Source organism: Prionailurus bengalensis, chromosome D1 (assembly GCF_016509475.1).
Source record: "Prionailurus bengalensis isolate Pbe53 chromosome D1, Fcat_Pben_1.1_paternal_pri, whole genome shotgun sequence".
Classification (NCBI taxonomy): Eukaryota; Metazoa; Chordata; class Mammalia; order Carnivora; family Felidae; genus Prionailurus; species Prionailurus bengalensis.
This window is the reverse complement of record NC_057346.1, coordinates 47,085,578-47,108,767: the sequence shown is the minus strand read 5'-3', so window position 1 is coordinate 47,108,767 and position 23,190 is coordinate 47,085,578. Positions and strand designations below refer to the sequence as shown.

Here is a 23,190-nt window from a genome sequence, read left to right as displayed (position 1 = left end):
ATATTTACAGTAGCATATTCTTTAAGTAAATGAGGAAAACCAGGATAGAACTGTCATGAATCTGCTCCATTTGCCCTTCCAGATCATGTTTTTCCTTTTATTCACCCTGCTCTATTCCTAGGAGGCTGACCTCAACAAACTATGTCATCTGGCTCTTTTGCCCTCTGGCTTCCAGTTCAAGTCCACTAATGGGAGGCACAAGCCGAAGATCAGGGTAGGGAGGAGAGAGGGGTTTGGATGTTTATTTCTCCAGCTCTCTCCTTTTGGGGCCACCGTTTGGCTCCTCTTTGGCTAAAGCCATAGTTTCTAACAGACAGCCCCTCCATTGGTTATAGCTCTCTGTGTTACAGTGATAGCTTGCTCTTCCTGCTCCTTCAGGTCCCCACTATTCTTATTCCCCAAGTGTTTCCATCCCTGGATAGTTCCCATAACTCTGCCCATATCTTTGTGGGTTTTTTTTTTTTTACATGTTTATTTCTGAGAGAGAGAGAGAGAGAGAGAGAGCAGGGGAGGGGCAGAAAGTGAGGGAAACACAGAATCTGAAGCAGGCTCTAGGCTCTGAGCTGTCAGCACAGACCCCGACATGGGACTCAAACTCATGAACTGCAAGATCATAACCTGAGCCAAAGTTGGACACTCAACCAAGTAAGCCACTCAGGCACCCTGTCTTTGTAAACAGATCCTTCAATAAACTCTCTTTGAGAAAGCTTTCTGTTACCTTCTAGGACTCTTGACTTGATACTCTATCCAACAGGAGGATTTGGCCTTAGATAAAAAGAGGGACAGGTAATCCACTTTAATAAAAGGGAAGGCAGAATATATGGATACAGATATAGGTAGGTTAGTAGACTAACTGGTAAAAATATAAGGAAGTTCTCTTTTGACTGTTTTTATTGTCTCAGGAAAAAAAAATCAGAAGATAATGTTGCAGAATGTGAAGTGTATTATATTTGAGGAGAAAGAAGGTATGAAATGTTCCCTACAAAAACAAGAAAGTGAACTGTCCAAGAAAAAAAAAGCTTTCTGGTCATAAATTTAAAGTGAAATCAGTTAACAAGATTGTGTATATTTCTTCAGCTACATTTGGCTGCACTGGTGCAGGCATGGAAGAGACAGAGATTGGGTTAACCACAGGTTGGATTTTGCCAGCAGATGGCAGGAACAACAAAGAAATTGAAGATGTATGCAAATGGTTAATTATAGCAATGAATCATGTATTCTAAGCTGGGTAAGGAGAGACATGAGGATTTATGGTAGCTACAGATCATGAAAATATATAGCACTGATTGTTTAGCAGTGCTTATGGGATCAAAGAAAGATGATAAGGGAAATATAGAAATGAACAGGATCAAAAAAGGTGATGAGTGGTGGTCAGAGTGGAGATTTTAGAGGGACATGGTTATTAAATAATGATAAGATGTAGAATAAAACATAAGAGTAAGTGGCTGACATGTGATAAAAGAAGAGATTATTGCTAAAAAGGAAATCAAAGAACTCATCCAAGGAATAGATTGTCCACAAACAAAGCCAAAATAATGATAATATTTCAAATTTGAAAGTATAAAATTATCGCAGACTATTACTAAAGCAGTGCTCCATAGGGTTAATGAGGTTAAGACTAACACAAAATTTAAAACTTGGTTTTCAGAGACCTGTTTCTTCTTAATCACCTATTGTTTCTTTTCAGACACCACTAAAAAATCCAATAGCGGTCTCCACAGAGACCTGGCCTGACAGAAATGAAAGCCACCAATATGGTTCCAGCCTATGAACAAGCAAAACTCTGCATTCCTTACCAGAGATGACAAGTTTAAGATCCCATATACTTTATATCAGCTCTGAGCATACCCACAGCCCCTCCCTTGGTCCTGAAGATGACCTCCTAATGGCAGGAGCCAAATTTTGCTTCATTTTAATGTTAAGTCTGCACCTCAAAATGAACATGGGATGACTGTTATATATATTTGCTCAGTATGCATGTCCCATATTTCCTCATGAATAGTGACAAATTTCCCTGTCCTTTTCAATCCCTAGGATTACAAAAATTTGTTCTAATCTCCATCAGGGGAGACAAATTTGAGCCAGCCTCCTATCTCCTCGTATGACTATCTGTCAAATAAACTCTTTCCTTGCTTCATACAAGGAAATCCTTGTCTCAGTGATTGGCTCTGGTGTGTATCGGGCATTACTGTCTATTTTCTACAATACTCATTCAATATGCAGAGTCACTATTCCTCTCCATAATTATCCATGTTTATAAATAAAGTCATTAGCTCACCTCCTTCCATGTTACAATTATAAATACTCAAACTTGGGAAATGGAAGTATCCTGCACCAAAATTGGTTTAGTACTTACAGAGAGCTGTTAAATATGTCTAATTTCCCAAATTTCCAGGGACTGCCTTCTAGAGAGGTTTTTTGTTTGTGTTTGTTTGTTTGTTTGTTTGTTTAATGTTCGTTTTTGAGAAAGAGAGACAGAATGCAAGCAGGGGACAGGCAGAGAGAGAGAGAGAGGCACAGAATCCAAAACAAGCTCCAGGCTCTGAGCTGTCAGCACAGAGCCCGATGTGGGACTTGAACTCACAAACTGTGAGATCATGACCTGAGCCAAAGTTGCTTAACCGACTGAGCCACCCAGGTGCCCCTCCCATTCTAGAAAGTTTTAAAAATTAGATTTTATGAGAAAAATGGCAGAAAAATGTAAACATGTATCCTGAAAATTTATAATGGAGCTCTGCACCTAAAATAATCAAGTTTTGTTCATGCACCAATTATCTCAATTAATGAAATCTAAGACTCACCTTCATATTTATAATCATTGTCCTATTTTGATCAGTTGAAGAGCTCTTAAACTCTTCTTCAAGAAACTTTTGCAGAAACTATTTCTAAAGCATGAAGCTTATTTCTGAAGTAATTATTAATTTTTAAGTGGCTTATTTTTATAACTCAAGGTTTTTGTGAAAGTATTGTTTAATATTCTGTATAATTTGTTTCTGTGAGCTTATTAAAAGTGCCTTAAAATTCTAGGGATTCGTGATCAAGGCATTTTGTAAGAAATGCCATGCCCAATGGAGTTTTGTGGTTCTAGGTACATTTGATGACTCAATTTGCATATATACATATAGCCTACAAAGAGAATGCTAATTTTATGGTTTCGTGAAGGTTTATTATTTTGACAGCAAACTGGAAAATGAATATAAAGTAGAACCCAGGGACTCAGAAACTAGAAATCAGGGAAATTTATGCTGCATAGTGTATCTGTAGGTTATTACCAGAATGTTTAGAATTCCTAATATAGTGTAAGAAGTTCCAAGGCTTCTGAGCAGCAAATAATGTAGGGGATAAGTGTTTTCTTAAGCAACTCTTAGGACCAATTCATGTAAACAAACTTAAGTAGATCAATGCACCTCATTTTACACCATGTCTATCTTTAGCCAGAAACCAGAACTAACAGGATGAAAGGGAAGACTTTCCTATCATATTCTTGTCAAATAATTCCTTTCCCATTGCTCCTTCTTGTGATTAATCTTTTTCAACACTCAATCCCAAATTTGAAAAGAGTATGAAGTTAGAATCTACATTGAGAGCTATGTTCAATATAATGGAGTCTCGTGTAAAACATACACTACACCATGGATGTGCAAGCAAATTGTATAGATCTTTACTGTGTCCGTGGCTTATCCAGCTGCCTCAGAAACCCTAAATCCCTATAGTCTACCCATCATTCTGCTTATCTCTAAAATAATGCCCAGCTATATGTGAGTAAACAATTCTGGAGGGGGCATACAGTTTATCTGCCATCATAGCCATCATACTCTTGGGGGTAGAAATAGGTTGTATTCACTGGATTTAAATGCTGTTCTCTGCTCCTCTGGTCCTGAAGCAATGTCCCTGTCCATATGGTCATTGAGCATACTGATGGCCGCTCATGCAGTCATTCTCTCAGCTCAGACAAAGCTCCCAAGTGCTCAACCTGGCTGACAACACTTGCCTTGGGTTCTACTGGCACTATACTCCTACATTTCTCCCTAAGGACATATTACAATTTCCACCCAGCAAAGACATTGACCAGAACTTTCCTGAGATGCTGACCCAATGCCAGCAACTGCCTACCTTCAGATTTCCTATTATGTAGTAAAAAGTAAAACCCTACTTACATAAGCTTTCTACTCCCTTCAAATGAGTACATTTCTAACTTAAGCAAGAATCTAACATAGTACCAGGCATGCAGCAACACTCACTTATTCATCATTCATTTAATAAATATTTATTTAATGGCTAATATGTGTTAGGCACTAAGCTAATATAACAGATACAGCAATGAATAAGAGAGGCAAGATGGCTGCTCTTATCAAATCTACATTTTAGTGGAGAGACTCATGAAAAAAACACATAAACAAAATTTCACATAGTGATCCACACAGTCACAAAAATAAAAAAAGTAATGTGATAGGTATGACTTGGGGGTTGGGTGGAAATGGGAAGTGAGGTAGAAAGGCACTTTAGAGGCACTGAGAGCTAAATAATGATATAAGCCAATAAGGCAAAGATTTGGGTAGAAACGTACTCCAAACAAAAGAAAAGCATGTGAAAACGTCATGAACAGCATTTAGGAACAGAGAGAAGGCCATGTGGCTGGAATGTAGTGAGTAGAGAAGAGATGAGATGAGATGTAGGCAGAGGAGATGGGGAACCTTACAGGTGAGAAGTTGGAATTTATAACAATAATAGATATGACTAGGAGGTTTTAATTAATAAACAGTATTTAAGCGTTTTTAATGGGTACCTGGCTGGCTCAGTTGGCAGAGCATGTGACTTTTGAACTCAAGGTCATGAGTTCAAGCCCCACACTGGGTGTAGAGATTACTTAAATAATAAATAATAAATAAATAAATAAATAAATAAATAAATAAATGTTTGTTTGTTTTTAAGAATAAACATTTTTAGGGGCACCTGGGTGGCTCAGTCAGTTAAGTGTCTGACTCTTGATTTCAGCTCAGGTCATGATCTCACAGTTCGTGAGTTCAAGCTCCACATCGGCCTCTGTGCTGATAGCATGGAGCCTGCCTAGGATTCTCTCTCTCCCTCTCTCTCTGTCCCTCCCCTGGTTGCTCACTATCTCTTTCTCTCTCTCAAAAATAAATAAATAAATGTAAAAAATAATATATTTTTTAAAAGAATAAATATTTTTAAACAAACACAATACACTAACATGAATTTGACCAGTTAAGTAATTCCTTATGATTTTACTGGTTAATCCAAATAACTTTTATTTCAAAGTACTTATCACTATAGTGCTTGTTTAATGTCTGTCTCTCTTAGCAGATTACGTACTCTATGAAAATAGGTTCACATGTCTCTTGTCACTAAATTCCCAGAGCCTGATACAGTATCTCTTAGATAGCAGGGGTTCAAAATGTATTTTGTCAAATGAAAGAAATTTAATGACAGAATATTCCATATCCGACATGTGCTACACACTGAATTAGAATCAGTCCCTGCATTCAAGAAGCTCACAGCTTACATGAGGGAAACTAACATGTAATCAATTAACAGTAATACAATGTAATATCTGCCTTACCAGAAACATGAACAAATACAGAAACATAAGGAAGAAAGTGACTAATTCTGCTTAAAGGTAAGAAAGTGTTAAGGAAGTTTTTAACCAAGAAAGTAACAAATACTTATTTCTTTGAGATGAACGTTTACACTAAGAAAAAAACATCTACATCATGTTCTATTAATTTTTTTAGTTCTATAGTTCAAAAGATCATATGCTCTATTGAAAAAAATTAATATATTATTATCATAATATTTCAAGACATCTAGAAAGGCCTATTCCTAAAATAATCTTATAGAATTTTCTCTATGTTTTTATTATGCATATCAAATCCCTACATCTGAAAGTTAAATTCAAGGTTAAAATATTCATAATATTATTACAATAGCTTTGGGAAAACCTAGATGGGCAAACCTATAGTGTTCTGCTTTTTTGCCACCTGCCATAGATCAGTGACAGTGATCATTACCAAATTCTTATTTATTCTGTACTTAAGCAGAAATCACCCAAATCCCTTCATGTTCTCAAAGTTTTAGGGTTTCACTACATTCCTCTGTAGAGAAGTCTCACATGCCATCAAAATAAATTAATTTTTCCTATTTCAGCTATAGCACAAATAAAATTGTTTCATTTAGAAACAACCAGCCTTATAAGCATCCAAAGTACATAAATTTTGTTAAATGGTGCCATCTGGTGACATAAATTCTCCAGCAAAGATACAGAGTCCAGAGCCAAGAATGGCATTCAACTCTTTTGATGGCATCTAATGTGAAGTGTCAAATTTAACTTAAGATATACTTGATTCCATGTGACATGAAACACACAACTAATCACACTCAGTATATGACAGTTTAACAAAGGGCTATAATAAGGATTGTTTGGGCCACATTTTACATTACCACTCCTGTTTGTCCAAGTTTACCTTCAAATTTAAATAAGCCTTTGGAAGAGACTTAAGTTTAATGTGATGCTTTATCTAATTCCTAGACATTTTAAAAACATAAATGTATTTATAAACATAAATAACATAAGAACCCTTGTTCTCGTCACATCCGTTTCCTCGCTCTCCTTCTGACCTCCATGAATCAGTATAATTTTCATCACCTCAAATACCAATTCCCTAAGAAAGCTTTCCCTGATTCCACTGCAAAGGTTAAGCCTCTTTTCATAGCACCCTCTCCTTGTCCTTTGTATCATTTACCATAATTGTAAACATAACTATGCAATTTTGTTTAAAGCTTGTCTCCCCAGTATATATCACAATGCCAAGCACAATGTTCAGTAAATATCTTTTGAATGAATGGATGGATAGAAAAAATGTCCTTTTCTATCCTCTTCTTACCCAAATCCTATCATCGACAAGACCCAGCTCAAGTTTACATTTTATATAAGAGCTTTCCTACCAACACCAATGTACCATGATCCCATGCTTCTCTAAACTCCTACAGCAGCTTGGGCTAGCCTTCAGAGTTTAGTCCTTGATTTATATCCTGTCTTGTACTTGTTTGTATATATGTGAATATTACCTTCCCAATTGACCTTAACCTCCTTAAGGGAAAGGATTTTGTCGTTAGTAATACCAATTGCATATGTCCATGTAAATTAAACACTTCATAAATACTTCATTAATTATTATTACTCAATTGCAATAACTGAAATACCTGTGTAAGCAGAAGTAGGCAGAAGAGTAGAACTTAGAGTATCTAGGAATCTAACATGTACTGCTTTGACCAGTCAAGACTTATTTAAAGGTGTTGACATATAGCAATTTATATATTTTACTGGAGCACCTCATTAAGTCTGTAACTCTCAGCAAGCACATACTAGTGAGCCTAGTGTGTGCAATAGCAACATCTCAGTGTAGTTTTGCTGTTCTCTATCCATAGCCTCATAGGTAGACACTACCATTAAGTATCCAAAAGAAAAAAAAAATCAGTTTCAGATATACTATTGTACTTTAAAAAGAAAATTAGATGCCATAATTATATTCATTAAGTTATGGGTTCTTAAGGTGCTCCAAATATATCCTAGAATAATAGCCCATTATATTTGTTACGGATCAAATCAAATCTTTGTAAAACCCAAGAATAAAGAAATGACACGGTTGTATCTTACCAAATGTATTAATAATATTCATGTGCTATATTACTTTCCTTGAGTGGCAAAATACCTAATCATTTTGAACATATGTTCTCAAAGTTTAGCATGCCTCAGAATCACCTGAAAGGCTTATTAAAACACTGTTTACTGAGCACTACTTCCAGGTTTCTGATTCAGTAGGTATGGAGTAAGGCCCAAGAATTTACAATGCTAACCAAGTTTCCAGGTGATGCTGATGCTGCTGATCCAAGAACCATGCTTTGAGAACCTCTGCTTTGGGGGATTAGAGCCAAGTTTTTCCAAATTCATATAACCATGTGGATTTTCACCCTCATTATAATCTGTAATAAAAAAATCCTTTGACTATCTTATGAGCAGGTGGCAAAAATTACACATTACAATGAATAATTAGGACCAAAATAGCCAGGATGCTTTCACAAAGATGTTATTTTGAAAAAAAAAAAACATTATATTGGAATTACTATATTGGAAAACCACTACATTTTGTATTGAGTACTTGCCCTCACTACATTTAAATAATCAACTATCTACATACCTAATGCCTCTTTTCCCTACTTGACCGTTCTCATTTATCCATAAGGGCAAGGACTATCCTCTCCTTTATAGTTTATTGTTGTATCCCCATTGCCTAGCACAATTTCTAATACATAACAGGAATTTTAAAAATAACTATTGAGTAAATGAATAAATAAAATTTATTGAAGGCCTTCTCTTATTAGGGTCAATATACTGGGGATACAAAGTATCCCCATATAACTTACATATAATTTCAACTCTCAAACTACTCACAGTCTACTAAGGGGACAGAAATATATTCAGTGTATTCATAAGGCAATATAATAAATGCTTTACAGTAATCTGAAAAAAAATGCTACAAGCCATAATAAAAGGGCTGGTTAAAGTTACTATCAAGTAGGGATATGACAGAAGGCTTCAACAAGGAGGTGATAAATCCCAAAATAGTAGTATATCTACTGTATATTCCAATATGCAGTATATCCCAACATGTAGTATATCTACTGTATTACCCCTATGAATCCATAAGGTTTTATGTTAAGATTTATGGACATGAAAAGTATTCTACTATAACACAAAATCTGACATGCAAGGGATAAGCACTTTTCTAAGATGTTGCTACTGGCAAGGTTTTAAGGAAAATAGCACTTTACTGTCCATTGTCTTCTAAATATTTCCCCAAAAGACCCCCTCACACACTGCAGTGAAATAAGAGGAAATAAAATCAGATCAAAAGGTTAATAAGATTTTAAAGGGGCTGAAACTCATTAAGTATATATGCATAGTTCTATCCATAATTGTATGAGTAATAAATAAAGAATAAAACATTTTTCAATAAGGTATAAAAGCAAAGGACATTTGAGGTACATATCTGAGAATAAACTGACCCATTATATTATTAAAATGTTTCTTGCAAATAATTATAGCGGTAATGGAAATCTTTAAATATTCAAATAGCATCTGGAAGAGAAGTACCAAAATAATAAAAACATTTCCATCTTTCTCCTTCATCACCTAAATGAAGAATAAATAACCTAATAGAGTAGCTGGAAAAACTGAATGTTTTAAACTAAATAAAAGATACCTAAATTAATTTGTAAAATATCACAGAAATCCAATTTACTTATATTCAAAATCTGTAGAGCTAATAATGTAATCATATAAAACTGTGATCATTGGACAAAACTTTTACCTTAGTTTTACCACAAGATGTCACCCTAAGCCCAACATCTAAATGTGCAGCTCCTAGCACATTGTTGTTTAAAGGATTTTTCTTTTTTCTACATTAATGAACACTAATTACTAACTTTTTTAAAGTTTAAGTGAGTTTTTCCACTATCAGTTATTGATAGATGGAAAATTAAAACAACGTATACCGAAACTCAAGGAGGTAGAAAGTTAATCAAACAGTTGATCATTGTCTACATTTAGCATATATCCTATTTACAATAAAAGGAATGTCTCTTACCATAGGATTTTATATTCTACTTTGACTTTATTTTAAAAATTTTTAAAGAATAAACATATTTCTTTCATAATCTGATAAAGTTATTATTTTAAAAATTAAAAAACAATACATTTGTCACCGCCTTCCACCGCACAATCACAGAACCCACTTGTAAAATGCTTTCATGCACTATAATAATGGCCAAAATTATGTAGACAGAATTCTGTACTCACAGATAATACCATCGAAGACATAGTAGCGTGTGGGATTTTTTTTTAAAGCATATGATGGAAGGACCACAAAAGGAGACTAGTATTCATTTTTGAAGTGATGCTTTTCATCTGTCGAGAGAAGGCTTGGTTTTCTGGTGATATGTAAACATTACAGTCCATCTTGAAATAATAATATTCTACTTCACTACCCACTTGTGCTGGGTTTTCATCATTATGATTCCTTTATCTATTTAACTGAGATTCATGAAAGGTATTATTTCAATGTACTCGCTGTCTGAATATCAGAAGAACAGGTGAAGCCACTATGTTCCATTACTTGTAACAGAAAAAAAGAGGAGGGTAGGGTAGGAGGTAGCCAGTTCAAACAGAAAGTTACAGACCGTCAACAATGCTCTATTTATCAATAACTCCCTACTTATCCTTTTATAATGATATAATCCCCTTGAGGATGCAGAGGGCTACCTGGTTTTTCTTCTTTTGAGTCCTTAAAGAAAATACACAGTGAAACACTCAAACATTCAATAATAATAAAATTAGTTATCAGTTATCAACCCACATAGAACTGAAATGAAAATTATGTTTTGTTGCATAATGTTGCTCCAATCTTTGCAGTCTGGTTTATCCCAAAATGACTTTTAAAGACTAGCCAAAGCAAATCTATCCATTCCAAGCTGACCACCAGGATTACTTATATAACAGCTTTTTACAGATTATTGTTGCCTTTCATTTTATTAGAGAAATTCAAACTATGCTATAGGCTTTTTGCCAAGATATTTATCACTCACCCAAAACAATGGCAAAACGTAATTCTTTGTCATTCGTTTGCCCTTTTATTCCCCATATAATATTGTGATACCAAATGGCGACATTACCAAAGCATAGTAAAAGTATCTAAAGCATCCAACAATACTCTTCCTAAATCAAGTTCTCAAAAATTCAAATTCTCAAAACACTTGGCAAGAGTCAACTAAGCACATCATACAAATCTACTTAGAGATACTGCCATTCAGTTAATAACCTTTACTAATTATCAACTAGATGAAACTATTAATTTTTAATTGAGAAATCTGTGGTTTAAAAATGTTCTCCAAAATACTATTCTCTAATGGCAGGATTAATTTAAATTCTGTAAGACTCCATTTAGAGTTGTTTTTATTGAATACCACTAAGATGATTATAGTTATTTGTGTCATTAGTTCTTACCAGCCACAAAAAAAATATTTTAAAGAAATTAATCCACAGGCAAAATAATCCTATAAAGCTTTTTACTTCTATTTTTATTCAATAGCTGAGTTTTAGATTTTCAAAATTTAGTGGTTTTTTAAATTACATTCACACCATAAGGCTGGAGTTTTTGTCCGTAAGGGTAGACATAATAAAAACATACATAAAATGTTTTCAAAATTAATCCAAATGGGTTTTACATCCATCACTTTTAGATTTTACATCCATCACTACCAGACCTGAAAAAATAATGGGAATATGTAGTAGACTCAGTAATTTCTGTAAAATGTACTGTTTAAGCATAGTAAAATACAGTATAATTGAGTGGGTTTTTTTAATTGTTTAGTTAGTTGATTAAAGTTAGTTTTGTTTGTTTATATCTTTTGCTAGTTTATTTTAACTATTAAAATATTATGCCAAGAATGAAAAGTTATCTGCATAAATGCAAAACATAAACATATAAAGACACACATACATAAGCCACACAATCTTTAACACATTAGAGATTAAACTAAGATTGACATTATGTGGTTAAATTCATGACAAATTGACAAAAGTTCCAAAGCACTGAGATCTTCATCAATAGAATTTTAAATATGGATCATAAACTTTCGTAAGAGAAGCAAAAGATAAAAAGAGTATTTTAACTTTTGTTTTAAGAGAATAAAAGTACAACTAAGAGGCTGAGTAGAAATGACCCATTATGTTTCGTGCTATATAGCCTGTTCCTTCTCTAGAGGGAGGTAGGTTCCTTCTCCAGCATTTGTTGTCAGTTTTTTGGCAACAAACCACTCAGATTTCTTCCCGTGTAAACTTCCCTTCCTATACAAATCATTCTTTAAATATTTATAGTTTTAATAACTACTCTATTTTTTCTACTTTTTAACAGTTCTTTTTTAGGTTAGCCTTAAATAAGGAAAAGAAAAAAAAAAACAGAAAACACAAATCTTTTCCCCCACTATCATGGAAAATTATTCCAGTTTAAGTTTGGTTAACGTTGGGTTCTTTGACCACGTTACTCAAACTATTAAGCCCAATTCTGACCATTATAATGATAACTTTTTAATACATACCTAGCAGAGCTTGGAATAAGCTGCTCTTAAAGATACCCATCACCTTTTTAACAGCATTTTTCAACTGCTGTTCCTCTGGTTTCCTTAATTTTTTGCAGTATTCTTCCAGTAATGATAAAGCTCGGTCAGTATCTGAAAAACATGATTTTAAAATTCTGTCTTATAGTCCTGGAAAAATAGGAACCTAATATATAACATGAAATGTACAAGTAATAAGAAGATGCATAACTTTTCATTATAAATTCCATATAATCAATAGATTCTCAAGAATATTTTTATTGATTTTTGCCCAATTCTTTTAATCAGAGCCAACTTAGGGTTGTAATTGATAAATGTAGTTTCAACATAAATGTTGGTTGATTTTTTTTTGTTACATTAATAAGATAAAAATGAAACAACAAAGATGGCTTATGTTATAAACCTCCACTCACTCCTTCATCAATTTCGTGATTTCTTTGCTGAATCAAATAATTTTTTAGTAGTGGACAAATACTTCCTCAATGTCTATGCTAATCACAGTGTAACAGCTAGAGACATAATATGCTTTTACCTTGCACTTGCGTTAACATTTTCTTTATCACTTTTTTAGCAGAAAAATAAATCAAGCCCTGATTTGTAGCATTTGCAATATCCAAGGTGTAAATATTCCCACCATGGCCAATTTCAAGATACCCACATGACTTAACTGAATGCAGACCCGGGAATTGATCACAGAGCTTTCCCACCATACAGATACAATAGATGCAAATAACCTCAAGAACATATGTAGTATCAAAATATAGAAAAATATTAGGAAGTGATGAGTTTTGAGTATTACTTTTATTTTTAACATAATTCATTTAATGTAAGTTTACATAACTTAATGTTCAGACGGCTGCATTTAAACCAGTTTACAAATGTGTTAAAAATGTAACAGTAGGCTCTTACAAACTGACGTGAGCCCATTCCAGCACACCAATGCTTCCAAGGTAGCACTATCTTCTGGCTTTTCCTCCTATATCATGGCTGCCCTTTGTTCACTTTCTCTGGTTCCTTCTCATTCCTCAAGCCTCTAAACATCTGGAGACTCCTCTCTATTCTCATTCCGTAGGTAACTTTAGCAAGTCTCCTGGGCTTTAAATATTATCGGAACCCTTAAGACTCCCACGTTTATATTTATAGCTCAGGCATTTCCCCTTGAATCCCAGTCTCATATTAAACTGTACACTCAACATTTCCATTTGGATGTCTAGTAAGCATCTCAAACTTAACTTGTCAAAACTGAGCTCCAGATCTTATCTACCTTTACTGCTTCTCCTGCAGTTGTTCTCTCTCGTCCTTCCAATTTTTCAGGCCAGAATCCTTGGAGTCATTTGTTGTTCTCCTTTTCTAATTCTCTACATATAATCCATCAGTGAAGTCTGTTGGCTCTAACATCAAATACCACCACTATCATTTGCTCGTACTCCCACCTGGTGCACCAATATCTACTACCCCCTGCATTATTGCAATAACCTCCTACCAACCTACATGCTACCACCTTTGTCTTCCTGCAGACTTTTCTGAACACAGCAGCCAGAAAGATCATAAGCCAGATAATGCCATCCCCAATTCAAATCCTCCAGTGATTCCCCATCTCACTTAGCTTAAGACTACCTCACTGATTTCAGCTATTACTCCTCTCCCCTTGCTCAGTCTACTCCAACCACAGTGGTCTCTGCTCATTCTCACATATACTAAGAACTCTCCTACCCCAGGGTCTCTATACCTACTATTCTGCCTAATTATTCTTCCTTCAGATATCCATAAAGCTTGTTCCTTCACTTCCATATCTCTGCTCCTATACCACCGTATCAGTGAGGTCTTCCCAAATTTTCCTCTGTAACATAGCAAATCTTAAGTTTACTCCATTGAAAGAAGGAAGAATTTCAATAGGCAGTCAGGAGAAGAGACGGATGTCATGTAATTAGTTTGTCACCTAAAAAGGTTATAAATAAAAATGAATGTTGATGCACAGGGAGCCCTCTCCAATTTTAAAACAAAGCGTAAACATATGCTAGTACATTTGCACAGAATTTTGATTTTTTAAATGCTTTCATACTTTGCCCAATAAAATATTTTAACTCTTTGAGTCAAGAACCAATATTTGAATTCACATTTTGACAACAGTTAAAAAATCAGCTGTTTCCCTGAAATGATAGTAGCTTATTGATCTCATACCCTAATTCATTCCTAACCACTAATGTAAGTAATCAACAATACCATAATTATACCTTCCTCAGTACTTCTACGTATCTTTGGGCTCCAGATTTCAAGCTTTAGTCTTTTTCATCCCTTCATTTGTTAGGTAGTCTTTGAAAATGTACTTAAACCTAGGCATCTTTTTTTTTCCTTTTTTTTACAATTATATTTTTAAGCTCTTTTTTAGCTTTGTGTCATTTTTGTAGGTATTCTCTTACTCTGATCTTTTATTCTTGTGAATAAACTCATTTAAAATGAATTTTGAATTTAACGATACATTAAAAAAAGGTATCAACAGCATTTCCATAATCACATCTGTAAATATAATTTGTTAGATAAGAGGACTTCCACTAAATCATTCAACACATATTTACTGAATAACTACCCAGGGAAGACACTGTATTGGTTCAAAGCAGCTAGATGTTCTCTAAACCAATAAAGCTTATTATGCTTCTCATCTCTGTATGAGAAAAACCTGACACATAAAATAAGATGCTAGAATATAAGAAAAACAAATGGTCAAATATGGTCAAGTTTCCCTTAGACTTTTGCATGCCAGCATCTAGTGCTGGAATTATGGCTGCCCTTTTTTCTTCTTTCGGTTATCAGTAATGATCACCTTCTTGTGTCAATTCCATTATGCCCTTTAGCTCACTCTACCGAAATTCTTATTTCTGAATAATGAGAGCATAATATCCAGGGTAACCTAAAACTAGATACCTGTGAAAAGATGAAAACATAAAGCAAAAAAATAAAAAGACAAGATGACAAGGATCCTGTTTTATGAGACAAAAACCCCTAGCCAGATGTTGACAAGTTGGATAAAGTAGAAAATTGAGATAATTATCCAATCAGCACTAATACTTTAATTGACATTCAAATAACCAGTTAGAAGTGGAGAATTTTTCACCTGAATTGCCAGTATAATGACCACAATTCTCTTCTATTTTCTTCATTAAAAGAAATCTATCTTCATAGGACTCCACCATCTACTGGAAGAATGAAACTACATTTGGACTACCTGAAGGCAGACACAAGAAGAAATGGAGAGTGGGGAATAATTTTGCAAAATAAAAATTTTGCAGGAAATATGCAATGCAATGCAATGCAAAGGACATAGTGACTGTTACATAATTGCAATTGTAGGTAATCATGTGTCAGCTAATTAAGGTTCAACTTCTTGGTTTAAGAATAGCATTTCCAGAAGTTATAAATAATTTGGGACAGGTAATTTAAATTCGAAACAGTGAATGGCAATAGTGCTAACAAATGAGCTTTTAAGAAAAAGAAAATATGACACATAAAATTATTTGCCACAACTTAAAAATGGACAAATTACAGAATATATGGTGTTAAGAAAATTATGATGAAAGTATAGTAGGAGAAAAGATGAACTTAATACACAAATCTTTAAGAGCAGAGCAGTTAGAATAATGAAATTCCTTTATATAAATCTATGCAAAATTTTTTATAGCTCAAAAAGAACTTCTACATGCATTTTATCTGATTCTCACCACTAAGAAGTCATATCAGGTCTAATATACAGGAAACTTAAATCCATAGTAGCTTGTCCAAGAGCACGGAGCTACTAAATAACATATTTGGAGCTTAATGTTAAAGCTTTTGATTGCAAGTATAGTGTTCTCTCCACAATACTACCCTTAATCCTTCAAAATAGAATTGAGTAAATTGCTATAAAAAAAAAAAAAGAAAAGAACTTGGTCAATCAGACATAAATTGTTTGGGTGAATTTTAAAATCTAGTGTTAAATGTTGAGTAACTAATTTTCACAAGCATGCAATTAACATAAAAATTGTATTCATAACATAAATAAATAACATATAAATGGCCCTACCTTTAAGTCTGGTAGATCAAAATAATAAGTTCTTTCTAGAACTTATTATAGAACTAGAATTAAGTTCTATTTTTGAGTATCTAGCTATGTTCCAGACACTGGAAACTCAATATTAAACAAGATAGTCAATATTCTGCACTTAGAGATTTTTGTCTGAAAGTAAAGATAATTAAATAGGAAATTCCAACAAAGTAAAAGATTAAAATAGAGTGTAATAATGCTATGATGAGGTACCAGGTGCCATGAGAGGAAAGAAGCTGATGCCAATAGAGACCATGTAAAATTTGTCCTTATACCCAAGGAGGAATAACAAGCCATGGAAGAACTTTTTTTTTAATGTTTATTCATTTATTTTGAGAGGGAGGGGTAGAGTGATAGGGAGAGAGAGAATCTGAAGTAGGCCCCATGTTCAGTGCAGAGCCCAACATGGGGCTCGATCTCACGATGCTGTGATCATGGCCTGAGCCAAAATCAAGAGTCAGATGCTTAACCAACTGAGCCACCCAGGTACCCCAACCCTGGAAGATTTTTAAGTGAAGATGCGCATGACCATTTTTTAAAGCTTTAGAAAGAGCACTTTAACTACAGTGTGATAAATATCACTTAAAACAAGTAAGAACAACTAGGTTTTCTTTTTCTCATACCATTTTAAGTAAATACAGGCAACACTGCAGTAATAATTTTTATTATTAGTTATGACACGTTTACTAGCAAATAAAAATATTTTATTAGGAAATATTTATATACGCTTAATTCTCATTATTGTTTTTTGTTATTTTATAAATTAAGGATATTCATATGAAAATAATAAAATGATAAATGCTAATAGAAAAGTCACGTTGTGCCAGGTCTTTAGAACGAAACTTTTTAGTATTAAAATTTACACTTCAGGGGAGTGTGGGTGGCTGACAGTTAAACATCTGACTCTTGATTTTGGCTCAGGTCATGATCTCACGGTTCGTCAGATTGAGCCCAGCATCGGGCTCTGCACAGGCTTTGGATTCTCTCTCCCTCTCTCTCTACCCCATCCCCACTCATGCACAGACCCATGCATGTTCTCTCTCTGTCTCTTAAAATAAATAAATAAATAAACTTTAAAAAATAAAATACAATTTACAATTCAAGGCGATACAACAAAGGTGTCATTTTATTACTAAGATTCTAGTTTTTGTTGAGCAATGCTAAGCATTCTGCATAGATCACCTTTTCAATATTCACAAGAATCCTAAGAAATACTAACATACATATTTTTCAAATGAAGACATGTCAAGTGAGAGAAATGAAATAACTTATCCAAGGCTACACAACCAGTAAGTACTGAAACCAGGATTCAAATCCTGATCTGGCTGGCACCAAAGCCAACTTTTAATATTATGCCACACTGATATCTAACTTACTGGGAAAAAATCATAGTGTTTCTTCTTTCTGTAATTGTTCTCAGTATAATTACTCCTCCTACCCACCCACCCCCCAAAAACTGTTTCAATATAATTCTACAAACACCTATTGATAGTACATTTCCCCTGTGGAAACAAAAAAGATATTATATAAAGTAGTGAACTTTTTTTTAGTGTTTATTTGTTTTTTAAGAGAGAGAAAGAGAGCACGAGTGGGGGAGGGGCAGAGACAAAGGGAGACACAGAATCCAAAGCAGGCTCCAGGCTCTGAGCTGTCAGCACAAGAGCCCAATGCAGGGCTCAAACTCACAGACTGCAAGATCATGACCCGAGCCAAAGTCGAAGTCGGATGCTTAACTGACTGAGCCACCCAAGCGTCCCTAAAGTGGTGAATTTTTATTGCTACCTTTCAGATAGACATGTTTTCACATTTTCTATAGAACTGTTGAAGAGACCAATGTGGAAATTGCAAGGTTAAGTAGTAATAAATAGAAAGAAAAGACAATAGCAAATTTCACCTTCAGCTGAATATTGAAATATGCATCATTCCAGTTGCAGCAAACTAGAAAAAGACAATGAAAAAAGAAATAAAACTTGGAATTTGAATTATGGAAAAAATGTCTGGCCAGATTTAGAGCAGATCTAAAGATTGTAATCATTTTGTAAATATTGGAAGGTTTATAAATTACTTTGGCATCAATGAAAGAGATAATACTCATAAGAAATATTGCCATAATCAATAAAGAAGCACAGTATGGCATTTCCTGTCTATAAGCAGATGTGTCCGTGCCATAACTGGGCAGACTTACTCCAAAGCTAACCAGGAAGCTAGACCCGTCCACTGACAAAACGGGACTCTGACTCTGAAAACAATTTTCCTCCTTGAACCAAAAGGAAAAAAAAAAGTATTCTGATGAAAAGCATTTGTGTAGCACTTTCCTCCTGACAAAATAATTTTTACATAGGCTATATATTTTTATTTGGCCATCATAATAATCCTAAGAGGTGAGTACAATTAATATAGTCGTTTTAAGATGAGGAATTTGAAGCTGTTTCTGTCAATTTTCTTTAGATAATTTAGCCAGCTAATGGTAAAGGCTGGATCCCTGGGCTCTTCTCCACTGTGCGATGATGTCATTCATTTGTTCCAAGAACACCACATTCATACAATGAAAAGAACATTGGATGAGCCTCTGGTCCTGATTCTATCACTAACTTTCTAAAATTGAAGTTCATATATGTTACCATATTTGATGTGGAAAAGAAACATTAAGCAGATAACTAGTTTTGCATTTTACTGCCTCAAGGGAGATATGTGCCAGGACAGAAAAAAGCAATTTTTAAGTTTTTCCAGTTTTGCTTTCCTAAAACCTAAGCACTCAAACTAAGACTTTGTTACAGAAAGAGAGAGAAGGACATCTTCTAGCACCTCTCCAGTCTAGAAGAAGATTTTCTCAGCTGAAGAAGAGAGGTCTTTGAATTAATTCCAAGGCAGCAGGGATCTAGGCTCTGCTTCCTGAAAGCATTTCCTAGAAGGCAGAAAGAAGCCAGTGAGGAAGAGCATCATAATTGCACCTAGGTAAAGAGAAACACAGAAATCCGGGGATGGGGGTGGGGGAATCTATGTCTTGGAAGTAGCAAATCACTGCTAGACCAGAAAGGAACTATCTAGACACAACAACTCTTGTCATAGAGGTAAGCTATCGCATATGGGATGATCGATGACCAGATGATGTCACCATTCCAGGCAGAACTCTACCATGACCCCGGAGAAGTAGGAAAAACCTGAAAAATGATTGGAGTAATTGTATTCACCACTCAGTGACTAAGAGTCAAAAATAAAGTTGATCTATAGAAAATGAATGGATATTTCTTACAAAACTAAATTTATAGACTAAAGTCTATCTCAATGATTATCTGATCTTAAAGCCAGGTTTTCTGACTACTAGTACAGGTGTTTATCACAGTATCATTGCTACTGATGATGAGGAGGAGGAGAAGGAGGAAGAGGTGGAGGAGGAGGAGGAGGGGGAGGAGAGACCTCATGGTTAAAAGTTCAATGCAAAGAAAATAAATAATGATCTGAAACAGTATCTTATAATCCCCCACATTGGTAAACCTCTACTGGTCTTTTGTGTCTCATCCTAAATGTCACCTATCCAGAAAGAATTCCCTGGTTTCTCTAGATGAGTTTGGGTATTCCTCATCGGTTTCCATGACAGTGTGTTAACCTCACCACACAACACTGAAATTGCCTGTTTCCACATCTATCTCCTTAATAAATTTTAATCATCATAAAGGCAGACACTGAATATAATTTCCCACTGGGAAACATGCACCTAGCACAGTGCCTGGTACATAGCAGGTGCTCAATATATCTTTGGTGAGTGGATAAGTGACAGAATAAATAAATGAAACTAAAGTTATTGTCTTGAATACATACACATTTAGCTTTTAAAAGAATGTATAGTCTATTATTCAAAAAGGATTTTAAACTGAACAGAACTTAATGATTTATTCCAAGTCTTATCACAGAGTCAATGATAGATTCCACAGGTCTATAAGATTATAGGCCCCCTACAGAAACTTCAAAATCTTATCTAACAGAGTTAGGGCCTCAGTGGCTAACAAGATGGTGTCATCAGAAGAAATGGGATACATAATCTTGCCATACTTGTCCATTATCTTTGAAAGTTTTAACTTAATTCATTTCTACAGAATTTTCTACTTTTTATGCATTGTTTCTCTTGGTCCAAAATACTAAAACAAATCAGGTCAGGAGATTGGTTTCATAATGTAGGTGATTTGGCCATTAATTCTTGAAATAGCTTTGAGAAACTTACTAAAAATTGAACCTATGCAGAAAGCTTACTACTTGGAATTCAGAGTGACTGACTGGACTGAAGAGAGTAGGTAAAACTCATGATCCTTTGCTGACAAAGCAACCTAAATTGAGGATACAGAGCCCTCGTGCCTTGACTGATAAAAATTCCTGAGCTGGAGAAGAGGTCCTCTCCCCATAGTTTTAAAAAAGTTTTTTATACATCTTAGCCTTATAATCACTGAAATGGTTACACAGTAAATATTAATAGGAGCATATAATGAGAATATATAATTAATAAATAAGGGGATTCTTATAGTTTAGTGAATATACTGTTATAAAAGAGTGAGTGAGTGATTGATTGGCAAAGACATGAATGAATTGAATGCCTTAATTCCTTGTTTTAAAAATCTAATATTTTGTGTACATCTTCCTACTGACTAGACTCTACTACTCAAGGAAGTAACCAGTGATAGGCCTAAAGGAGAGAGAAAATATTCTATCATATAGAGAATACTTGGGCAGTTTCCCAAAAACCTAACAGTTCAAATATTTCAGGTATCAAGTCATTAGCATATCATTTTCACACTTTCCCAATATATAAGAATTGTAGAATAAATTCAATTAACAGATAACTTTAATACTATGCCTAACGTTTGCTTCATAACATAGTCTTAACCAGTAGTTGAATACAAACATTTCTCTCTCCAGAATTCTCTCTCTTTATGCCTCCTGAAATGATGAGTATCTTCCAACCTCAAGAATCTGTGGCTTCATGGTTTCCAGTAATTCTCAAAACCAAAGTCAAGGTGACCCTTTTGAGGAATTTTAAATCTAAAAAAAATCTTTGGTAAACAATCATTTTACTTTTACTTACAGAAATTAGAAAAACTATCTTTTCCCATCCCTCTCTAGGAGGATTCAGTTCTTAACTCATTTGAGTTTTACTGATTGAGAAAAAGAAAAAACATGAAGTTTGTGAAATGGAAAAAATGTCTGGATATAACACTGGTATGGCAAATATGAAAGTTCAAACACAAAGTTAGTAAAAGGAATAAAATAGCCACTCAAGTACGATCAATTCAGGCACACATTTTCCCCTTTAGTGAATCTGAAAAAAAAAAAAAATTCTAACAACTTGAGAAAAGTTAGAGATGCAAAGAGAATACATCCAAATAATGAAATGAAAATATAAATTACTAAGATACTGTGAGAAAGAAATTAAGCCACAAAGTACAAGAAACATAATGAAAGAAGAAAACTTCAAATGAGGAAGGAATGAACAGAAGAGTTTAAAGGGGTTCCTTCCCTAGGGAGAGGAAGAAAATAATAAAAACAAAATGACACCTTTAGAAAGTATAGACAACCAAAAGGAAAGATTGTGAACCCAGAAAACAACAATCTCAATTTCAGGGATGCCCAGGAGATACATGGAAGTATCAAGTCTTACTTAGAATTCTAATTACACAACACTCTTCAGCTTCCTCTCAAAAGAACAATATCAAAACATATGAGTTATGAATATGATGGTATTTAACTTCCAGTTCCTGGTAAAAATAAGTTTATACACACTCTATTATACCACTGAGAATAGCTGTAAAAAAAGAATTTAAAGGAAATAAAATGTTATACAAATGAAAACTGTCAGATAGACTTTTATACCAATTTAAAAGAAGCCCAGAGGATAATAAGACAATTTTTTAAAAAATTTTTTATTCTTTATTTATTTTTGGGAAAGAGACAGTGAGACAGAGTGTGAGTGGGGGAGGAACAGAGAGAGAGGGAGACACAAAATCTGAAGTGGGATCCAGCCTCTGAGCTGTCAGCACAGAGCCCAACACAGGGCTTCAACTCACAAACCGCAAGATCATGACCCGAGCCGAAGTCAGATGCTTAACCGACTGAGCCGCCCAGGCACCCCAATAAGACAAATTTTTTTAACACAGACATGGGGGGCACATGGGTAGTTCATCAGTTATGCATGACATTCTTGACTTCAGCTCAGGTAGGTCATGATCTCACAGTTTGCAAGTTCAAGCCCCACATTGGACTCTATGCTAATAGCGTGGAGCCTGCTTGGGATTCTCTGTCTCCCTCTCCCTCTCTGCCCCTCGCCACTAGTGCTCTCTCTCTCTCGAAATAAACAAACTTTTAAAACATAAATTAAAAAATTAAAGCAACATAATGTATTTTTCTAAGTAGATCAGTTCATAAATGACATAATACATAGATTTTAGCATAATCCAAATACATTCTTGTCTTGCTAATTAGAACTTGTTGATTCCTTTAAAAAGTTGACCCTGGCACAAAAACAGACACTCAGATCAATGTAACAGAATAGAGAACCCAGAAATGGACCCACAAACATATGGCCAACTAATCTTTGACAAAGCAGCAACAATATCCACTGGAATAAACACAGTCTCTTCAGCAAGTGGAGCTGGGAAAACTGGACAGTGACATGCAGAAGAATGAACCTGGACCAATTTCTTACATCATACACAAAAATAAACTCAAAATGTATGAAAAACCTAAATGTAAGACAGGAAGCCATCAAAATCCTCGAGGAGAAAGCAGGAAAAACCTCTCTGATTTTGGCCGCAGCAACTTGTTACTCAACAAATCTCCAGAGGCAAGGGAAACAAAAGCAAAAATGAACTATTGGGACTTCATCCAAATAAAAAGCTTCTGCACAGCAAAGGAAACATCAGCAAAACTAAAAG

The 23,190-nt window shown here is 34.6% G+C and overlaps 1 protein-coding gene across 6 annotated transcripts in view; it reads right to left on the bottom strand.

The window, feature by feature from the left end:
- DLG2 (discs large MAGUK scaffold protein 2) overlaps window positions 1-23,190 on the bottom strand; it is a 2,073,554-nt gene that overhangs the window by 2,046,242 nt on the left and 4,122 nt on the right. For all 6 annotated transcript variants that reach the window (XM_043580064.1, XM_043580065.1, XM_043580066.1 and 3 more), the window contains exon 2: window positions 12,175-12,306. In XM_043580064.1, the coding sequence (XP_043435999.1) occupies window positions 12,175-12,306 (132 nt within the window). The remainder of the gene's footprint in view (window positions 1-12,174; window positions 12,307-23,190) is intronic.